At 32.3% G+C, this 10,308-nt stretch overlaps 1 protein-coding gene across 2 annotated transcripts; it reads right to left on the bottom strand.

Annotated features, from left to right (window-relative positions):
• Positions 1-853: 853 nt before the first annotated feature.
• LOC102591337 (cysteine proteinase inhibitor 6-like) lies at positions 854-5,888 on the bottom strand. 2 transcript variants are annotated; one of them, NM_001288138.1, is given in 4 exon segments: positions 854-1,298; positions 1,435-1,580; positions 1,988-2,207; positions 5,607-5,859. In NM_001288138.1, coding segments are annotated over 4 exon segments (705 nt in total). In that variant the 5' UTR covers positions 5,811-5,859; the 3' UTR covers positions 854-1,163.
• Positions 5,889-10,308: the final 4,420 nt, after the last annotated feature.

Below are 10,308 nucleotides of genomic sequence, written 5' to 3'. Positions count from 1 at the left end.
AGATTATGTCACAGTGGGCTTGAATCTCTTTAAAGAGAGCGAGATATCCGTGCCTCAACCTAAAGATTGTTTATTCATTTTTGTCATTTTATTTTCAACTGTAATATTTTGTATTTGTGGTATATTACACCAACATAGAAGAAAAAACTTTGGTTCCTGATGGAACTCTGTTAGAGCCTTTTGTTTTCATAGAAATAATTTTTTCTTCTTTTTTGGATGTATCATCCTTTTGTATTGCTTGGCTTTTACCTATGTCCGAAGACTCCGATTTCGGCATATCCATGCTTACCGATGAGATGTTTTTGGCACTAGGTGCTAGTGAGACATCTCCTGCCACTTTTTTGTATATATATATATTATAATTCAATTTTTCAATTATTCAGTTTTATTTTTCTAAATTCAAAACCAAACAAAGAAAATCCTTAATCTAAATCAAATCAAAAAACTAATCCAAATAAAAATTCAATTTGATTTAAATTTCGATTTAAGTGCACATCTCTACGTGCTACTGGTACTTCTTTGGACATTGTTGCAATAGAGTAAATGTTTCACACTACATTTATATTATTTTGTGAATATAATTTTGAACTAACTATTATGGAAAAAATAGCTTAAATAACACCTAAACTATGACCGAATTTGCAACAACACACTCATATTTTGGTGTGACACAAGCCAAAACTCAATTATAAAATAATACAGTAATTAATAAAATTAAAGTTCAAGAGATATACCACACTAATCAAAAGTATAATTACTATCCTCTTCAGATCTTCTTTAGTTTGTTTTTAACTATATTTGTATCACTGTCGACTTTATTTATATGGACTAAAAGCTTAAATATATACTTAAAGAGCATAATTTACTTCATACCAAGTGAGTAGTGTATATTCAAGACAAAAGGTTGAACATTACAACTGTGATACAAGAAAGAACATTACAAAGATGCAACAGATCCAAGAATCCTCCACCTGAGGGGACAGCATGGATCAAAGCAATCCACTAGATGAAGCCAACTTTAGATCAACAAAATTAAGGAGTACAAATATTGTGCTGGTTACATGCTTATTATACTTAAAACATATTTATGTATCCCATAGCTCCATAGAACAACAACTAGAGAACTCTAAAGAGGCATAGGATCTTCCAAGCTAGTTTAGAAGTTAGTTGTCAGGCTCCATATGATTCAAGTGGAAGGCACCTTCATTATTGTGCTGCACTTGAACTTTGAACTTCTCTTCCTTCCCTCCCCTGCTGGTTTTGATGACCAAATGAAGCTTTGTATGATCATCAGCCATCTATTAAAAAGCAAATCCAATAGTTACTTCAAAAATATGGTATACAGAATTGGTGTGGATTTTCTGATCATATGCAAGTTACCCACATAACAACCCAATGACTGGCAAGGAAGGCAAGCACGAAAAAGGAGCATACCTCAGCATTAGCATGAACAATCTCTTGTAGTTCATATGGAAGTAGGGAGTTGGATCTCTGCTGGATGGTCTTTATTGCATGCTCTGCAGCTTCTTCAACAACCGGATCATGCACAGGCACTGATTTCAATCCACTGGTCTGCTCTACTAAATAATTTAAAAGAGAAAGACCATCAATAGCAATATTTATTTCTAAGAGAATTAAGTATTACTTTCTAGGAATTTGGGGATCGAGTTAAAGCCTATTCACTCTTTTTGAGAGAACATTCTCCACCGGAAGAACTAGGCGAAACTTCTTGCAATTCAAAGAAGACAAACAGAATACCAGACAAAGGAGGTCATATTCACAAATTAATAGCCACACGCACATAAAGCAGAGACCTGAAGCAGATAAATACCCCTACATAATTACAACCTCGACACAAACCTATACGATCTGACCATTTCCTCAAAAGAACATTGTCCATTATTCAGTTGATTGATGACAACTCCAAGCTGTTGATTAGATTGAACAGAACACTACTAATTCACATTAACATCAATAAGAGAGCTACCTTGCTTAACTCCTAGATCAGAAGAAGTAAAGGTAGGAACATCTTCAACATGCTTGAACTCTTGAAGTTCCTTAAAATTCAACCATGGTTTGACCCAGACCTTAGCCTCGTAGAGTTTCTTTTTTCCAGCATCCATGACCTCAAGAGTGAGGTGGTGCAGTTTACCAGCAACAGTTTGTTCTTGCGCCTTCACTACTCTGGCCAATTCAATCATTGCATTCTGAAAAAAAATAAAGACAGTTGAAATCTACATTACTCTCATGCTGTAAAAAGATACTTATGATAAGCCTATAATCAATATCAAAGATACAAACAGAATGATTGTACCAAAGTGAAGTCTATTATCAAAAAGTGTCCAAGGAAAAAAGGGAAACTGAGAAAACAGAGCTTTTGTCCATTGTCATAAACACATATAACAAAGTGGGTAAATGGAAGGTGAACACTGGTATTGATTGTTCTTGACAGAGAGGACAAATAAGATGGTTTTCTGTTGTTCTCTCTAGTATATTCATTATGTATTGTTACTACTAGGAAATATTTAATGTACTTCATTGAAGAAAAAGCTCTAGAGAAAGAAATATTAGTTTAACTTAACAAATAAACAATGACCGAGTCTGTGTAGTTTTAGTTTTAATTAATGTTTTAGAAATCTCCAAGCCCATTCAAGTTAGAAAAATCATTAAGCAGCCCAGGTATATTAGTCTATCCGCCTGTGTATTTATTATATTTGTACTCACTTTGCAGGTGGACAGCGGCATCATTAACTAATTTCTTGAACAGATCGACTAGATTGGATTGATTGATCAAACGTTCGTTACTTATTCATGACTGTTCGTGGTCATTTGAAGTAGCGTGTGAATTGGAAACACAGTCAATAAACCATCTATCCCGACTAATTGGGTTTGCTACCACTCAGAATTTTAACTAAAATATGTAGAAGAAAACTCATGAAGAATCCAAGGGGTTCAACATCTACTATAACCTCGTATACACCTCGTACTTTTGCACCCGAGGGGTGGGGGGTGGGAAGCCCTTTAATAGATGGATCCACCACACCACCATCCTTCTACTGTGGAAACATCTCTAAATTGTTCTGCAATCAGAGGCTTCTTCCAGTGTAAGAGAGAGAAGGGAAACAGCAAGATGGTGGAAATCACAATTTCAAGTCTTCCGTCATCTATTTTAGAAAGCATGTTAAATGTTGTTGGCAAAAGGATCAAGAAGGTTGCTACTGAGCATTTCTTTAGTGTAATCGCTGCATACTTTTCCCTTTGTCCTTTCAGCAGTTTGATTACCGTACGCTCACGGACTTTATTTTAAACTAAAACCATTGTCATCTACACCGACCTGCATATCCAGGGACGATGTGATGGCATAGATATCATCTATAGCCCTTGTGCATCTGCTGATACAGTAGTCTAACTGCAGGTGCAAGGCGATCCGACATATAGTCTTGTCAAGACCTTTTCATCAGTTCTTACAACTGGAGGATAACAGCTATAGAACACAGAACGTCAATGTGTGGGGTATTGCTGCAACGGAATGGTTGCATGTGAAAGAAATTGACCATGCTACACTGATGCTTGGTACGTATAGATTTTAGTTACCGGGATAAACCTTATGATGGGTTGCCGCTCCTTAAACAAGGAGCCGATACTAATAGTCCAGGCAAAGTAAATTTTGGTGTAGGCCTGATAAGAATAGAGGACGACCCAGAGGAACCACACTACTGCCAGCATATAGGACAGAACAGATGCAGACTGAATATATGATCAAGCTGCATGGCATTTTCAAAGGGATGCTGGATCCATACTATTTCACTAAAATTTCTTTGACCACCCTTTGCAGACATAATGGACGTAACACAAACTAGGTGTACGCCATTGTTTACAACAATAAACTAGAAGTAACCCATGAAAACTGTGTGATAGATGTTGAAACTAGGAAACTGGTTGTTCCAGAAGGTTTTCTTTTAGTCGATTTATAACTAATAATATTCTTGATGTCATATGATCACTCATCCACAATGTTAATATTTCAAAAACTGTTTGTGGGTTCCTTTTTGTTTTATAATGGTATCGCATTGCGGCTCTATTAACAAGAGCAACCGGTACATAGGGGAGGAGACTCCTTGGATAGTTCACTTTTGATGATATTAGACCATCATCAATTGATTGTGCGTCCAAGGTATGGGCTAATTGTCTTGACCCCTACATTTATAAGCTTAAGAAACAACAAACCGGAAATGGAAATTGAAAATACAGTCTTTACAGGGAAAGGAGTTATGTATGTAAACAGATTTTTATCCCAAAATAGGTTAGAACCTAGTTTAAACCACAATTCTTGTTCTCTGGGTAGACAACCCGGCCTAACATCCGGAACAAATGAAGATCTAATCAACACCAGCATTGCGGCGGAGGAAGCAAGAGCATCATTGATTTCAATGCCATGCAGGCCAGATGTAATACCGACAAATAAATATAAAATCAGGAGAATAAAGTTGTAAATGCGTAATCATATCAAGAAGCCCTAAAGACATTTTAAGGGTTAAACCAAAGCTGAAGGCCAAGGGGAACCTTGAAACAAAAGTTCAAGGTTTCATTACGACGGAATATTCAAGTGATCCTGTATATGGTCTGACTTGGAACGAGCATATCTCCCAATATTGAAGGAGTTAAGAGGGCCTTCTACCTATCAAATTAAAGGTCTTTAGTCTACATTCCAACAATACAAACCGCTTGTCCATCCGAGCTCGAGACAAAAAATTACGTGTGTTTTATCACGGATCTACGCAACACCCAAGCGCATACATGACATGGACGCCATCCAAGAGTGAATGAATATGAAAAGGTGTGGTGTTGACAACCCCATTTCCATTAGGAAATGAAGAAAGATTGCAACAATATTTTAACTTAGTGGTGGAGACTACTTCATTATAAAGGCTCAACGTATATTTCAACACAAAATAATGGGGTTAGCAAGACATATTCATTGTGAGCTCGCTCTCTGTATATAGAGAAAGACACACACACCCAGTGGCCTTCAATTATCTTCACTAAACAGATAGCAAACTATACAAATATTCCTTCCTTCACTTCCACAGGTGTTGTCAACACCACACATTGCACTATTCATTCACCTTACAATGGGGTCCATGTCAAGTATCCGTGGTAAAACACACAACAGAAGATACTCGTTTTTTCAAAAAACTTTTAGCTTGTACACAAATACAAGAGACCCTTCATATATCAATGTGAATTCCTTTTTATAGTTTTTCATTTCACCAGGCCCGTGAAATGATTTGACTTCCAAAGTTCTAAATATTGTATTTTATTTTGAATTTCCTCTATCGGGCTTGTCAGAGGGAGAACTAGATTTGCGGTTTCACGTAGATATTATTAACCTTCTGTGAGCACTATATGTAAAGGAGTAAAAAATCTGTTAAACGCAGGTAATGGTCAAACAATCAGCCCGGTAGCGATGGCAAAACTCGTTGCCCTAATACAAAGGTTTGGCTAAAACAGGTAAGCGAATATGGTGTAGAGTAAAAAGATCATTAACACAGCTATGTAAAAACCTTACTACGAATGATCCGCGGAAAACGAGTAAGAAAATATACCTCCTTCTTATTGTGCTCATCGACGGCAAATTTAGCAAGGCTATGGATCTCGTCACTATTCTGCGACGAACCATGCGAATCATGAACTCCACCAAGAGTAGCCATCTCTTCGCTACAGAATCCTCCTGATTTTCCCTGTTCGCTTAACCCAAACGCAGAAAGCAGAAAAAGTATTAGTATTGCTCTACTTCGAATCACTCTCATCTGTTGTGATTTTCAATTCCTTCTTGTTAAGCAAATGCCCTTTTGTCCTTTATACTATTGCTTTCATCGAAAGACTCTTCCTTTATCTTTGTTGTTAAGATTTCTGCAAATGACTTTTTTGACTTGGGAAAGTGACCGACACGAAGATCGTTGCTTCGTGACACGTAGCCAACGCGTGTTAACTTATTCAGATATTTTTTTCATCCTGTATTATCCCTAACTAGTAAACTGAATCGCGCTTAACACGGTATATTATACAGTATTACTTAGAGTCGAGACTTGTTCTTTGTTAAACAAAATAATTACGGAAAAAAAATCTTAACATTAAATTGACACCAAGAGAAATCAAAAAAAAAAATTAAATGATATAATAATGGTGTAATATTTTTTTTAAAAGTTAAAAATTGAAATTAGCATACCAAAGCTTTTAATAAAGCATTATGCTCTCTCCTAATTAACATCAATTCAAACACAATGTAATTTATGAAATAAATTTATTATTATTTAAAGTAAGTCAAAAAAAACTAAATGGAATATATTGTTATGAAACTATAGAATAAGAAGAAGAAAGTAGAGAAAAGAGAAGACTTATTATTTCTCTTGGGGGATGATATTATATTGAAAAGGACCCCTCTATTTGTAGGGAAAATCTAACTTGATCCCTAAATAGGATTCCTAATCATATCCTAAAAGGACTCCACATAATAGGCATTCACTATAATACAAATACTTTATAACATATATAAAGTATTCACAGTTTATTAATCAAAATTCATACGCATAAAGAAATAGTGAATAACCTTATTTTGATGACCCGTAATAATCATATACAAAATTTCATTATTGACAACTAATTAAAATTCATTAAAAAAAGGTCCTATATTTCCATAAAACATTCATGATTCTAATAATTTCAAATAATTATAATTATCATCGAAAAAAATAAAATTCTCAACCTAAATAACTTATGGAGAAAGTACATTTAATTTTCAAATTCAAATATTTCAAGTTTTAATTATTTACATTTAATTTAGGTTCATACATTCCTATATAATTTTTCATCACTTAGGAGTTTTAAATATTTTAAAGTACTTGATTTTCGTATACTTTTGTTTTTGTTTTAAAAAAAGTAAAGAAAAAAATTAACAATTCAAAAAAAATAAAAAAAATTCTGTATATATTTCCAAAAATTATGATGTTTCTTTGTATATCTTTAATAAATCTAATTACATGTACATTTTTTAATACTTTTTGTCTTTATTTTTTCCTCACCCACCCGTTCCTTTTCTTTAAAAATTTGTCAAATATATGTTCTTACTTCTTTTTTTTGCAACTTCTTAATAATAAAGATAAGTAATCAAAAGATAATATTATATAGTTTCAACATAAGAAAATAAAACAAAATATTAAAATAGCACATAAAATATATTATAGAATATGAAGAGGTATAAATATTATACACATTAATTATTTCAAAAGGTTAGTGAGATTAATAAGAAAAGCAATTGGGTAAATAGCTACTACATACATAAAAAGAAAAGTTTTTTGATTTCTTAATTAGTAACACAACACAAATTTAAGATTTTCTCAAAATCAATATTTTGGTTTTACACCATAAGTCCACTTTACGCTTTACCATTAATTAAAATTAGAACTTCAACTCCTCTTTTTAGGAAAGTTCAAATTTCATTACTTTACTAATAGAAGATAGTAGTTGGAGTAAAAAGCTAAATCCATCTGCATCAAACAAAGAAATATAAGTTAGATCGTGTCTCTACTTTTAAATAATTGAATATCATAAGCAGTTTTCAAATTTCAAAAGATCTAATAAAAAAAAAGAGCACAATAAAATAAATAGAAGCAGAAAAATATTGTTTTTTTCAATTTAAAGGGTAAATATAATGACCTTTTAAAAATTATATTCAACACCACACGCTTCTTGGTGCAGATGCCATAACCTGAAAAATTTAGCAAATGTCAAGTAAAAAGCACTCATACATGAGATTCAAAAGTGTAATCTATTCACAGACAAATTTTGTCAATATAGAAATGAATATATTTAGATATGCTAGGAAGATGACACATACAAATAAGCCCAACTTAATATAATCCACACTAAATAGCAGTAAGAATTGTTGTGGTGAGGTAAAACTTTTGTTTTTTTATATCCTAATTTTGACATGGTAATGGACATTAAGACCGGAGAAATTGAAAAGCCAAAGGTCTGGCTACGTGGGTGCAGCAATTACTTGGGCTTTATTGGAAATTATTATTATGTGGGCTTACTGTTTTTTTTTTTTTTGTTAAAGGCTTTAATAACATAACATAACTGTTAGGCATTAACATTACCGTTAGTAAACATTTCTTTTGTTAGGTTTTTCTTAAACTATTTAATTAGTACAATATTATGGATTTAAAAAATGAGAAAAAAATAAATAGAAATGCTGGTCATAGAGAGGTGCCACATTACCTTCTTTATATTCAGCTTTATAATATATATATATATATATATATATAGATTGGAGCTCGACTAAATTTAGATTCGCAACAAAAAGTCTCACATTACGGATAAAATGTTACCTAACAAAGGGAATTCCGTATCCAAGAGCTCAAACCCGAAATCTTTTAATTAAGGATAACGAAATATTTACCACTATGTCACAACCCTAATAACTTATGAGATTCGTTTGTAAGTTTCGCATAATAGAAAAATTACGGCAAAATCGATGTTTAATCCATGGTTGATAGGCACATTTGAAATCTTATAAAATTTAAATTTACGTGGAAAAATATGCATTCTCTAATAAATTATTTGTCTCAATGAGTTTTTTTGGTTTGGATTATCAGTTGAATTTGTTTATATCCACAATTTTTAATCAATTCAATATTTAAGGTCGATTAAAATAATATTTTAAAATTCATTTAATTATTGATCGAATTTATGTGACATAATATAGTTAAATTGGATAAAAATATATGATTGCACACATTTAAAAGCAATTGAATAAAATATTTTTGTATTAAAAGGAACTTAAATAAGAGAAATAATACCTTTATCATGTCAATTTGTATGTCATACTTTTCTTTTTAATTTGATTAACAAAGGAATGTCTCTTTTCTTTTTTATGATTCTTTAATCAATTTTCCATATGACATGTTTAAGATCATACGATTAAAGAATGTTTTGGTACATTCGATATATTTTTAATTTAAAAATCAAAAAATTTAAAAGTCGTTTTTATTTTCTTTTTATTTTCTTAAATTTCATATCAAATCAAATAGAATAAACAAATTAAAACATGTAAACTATTATTAATTCACCCATAAACATGAATAATTTATCTCCAAATTAATTATTAATATTGAAATAAATTATCCCAAAAATTATAATCAAATAAATTTCATTTTATATTTGACCGAAAAACAATGAAGTAGGTTGGCAGATGGCAGGGTGAGGGGGGGATTTGGGGCTATGGGCTATGAGTTGGGTAGATGTAACATTAGGCTGGGCTTGGAGTGTTAACATGTTAGGTGAATTTTCATAAATAGCACAATTTATGCCCCAATAACAAATTGTGGCAATACAGTTTGTTTTTTTTTAAAAAAAAAAATTACCCTCCGTAGGAGCTCCCACCCCTTTTGCTCCTTGGTAACTCGAACTCGCGTGGCAATATAGTTGGATTTTCAAATACATAATAGTATTTTCAAAATATATCATATATACATACATTAGCATATATGTATGCATGCATGCATAATTATGCTCTTTAATTTGGCTTCGGTTGGTTTCTATACCCTCCAACTTTGAGTGTGTATTAGTAGACACTTAAACTTATATAAAATTGAACAAGTAGACGCACATGTCCTGTGGGGCATAATGCACGTAGGACGTCTTCTAGAACGAATGTGTCTATTTGTTCAATTTTATACAAGTTTAAGTGTTTACTTGTGCATACCCAAAATTGGAGGACATAAATGACAGCTGAAGCCTGAAGTCAAATTAAAGGGTATATTTATGTATCATGTCTACATATGTACGTACATACATACACATCTTTTCATGTTGACAAAACTACTTCATGGCTTTATCTTTAGGCTTAAATGCGTAACCAATTTTTTAAACTTGTTAAAATTTTCTATTTGAGGTTAATGTGTATAATTAAATTAAAGAAAATGACACATTTTATATGATTTCTTAACTAACTAATACATAAATGAAAAATACATACAATGTTTTTTCTTCAAATTTTGAATCGAAGTGTCTGATTGAACACTTTATTATCCTTCTAGAAGTTCTCCTCATATAAAAGAGAATGATTGAATTTCAGAGCTAAAAATTATAGTTCTTGAAATTCATTTAAAACAAGGCTTAATTCAAGATATAAATCTTGATAAATTTAAGAACTAGCTATGTATTAGACTATAGATAGGCCTCTGACTTATGACATTTTTGTGCCTCTCTTCCCCCCCCCCCCCTTTTTTTTTTTTTATTTTTGTT

This window comes from Solanum tuberosum, unplaced genomic scaffold, assembly GCF_000226075.1.
Source record: "Solanum tuberosum cultivar DM 1-3 516 R44 unplaced genomic scaffold, SolTub_3.0 scf00093, whole genome shotgun sequence".
NCBI lineage: Eukaryota > Viridiplantae > Streptophyta > Magnoliopsida > Solanales > Solanaceae > Solanum > Solanum tuberosum.
Note: the sequence above shows the minus strand (reverse complement) of the source record. Positions and strands in the feature narration are given on the sequence as shown.

Coding starts and splice junctions, on each gene's coding strand:
- LOC102591337 (XM_006347546.2), bottom strand. CDS start 5,810: ATGAGAGTGATTCGAAGTAGAGCAATACTAATACTTTTTCTGCTTTCT. Junction 2,208..5,606: donor ATGAGCACAATAAGAAGGAG/GTATATTTTCTT, acceptor ATTTTTTTTCAG/AATGCAATGATTGAATTGGC. Junction 1,578..1,987: donor TGATCTAGGAGTTAAGCAAG/GTAGCTCTCTTA, acceptor ATTATTTAGTAG/AGCAGACCAGTGGATTGAAA.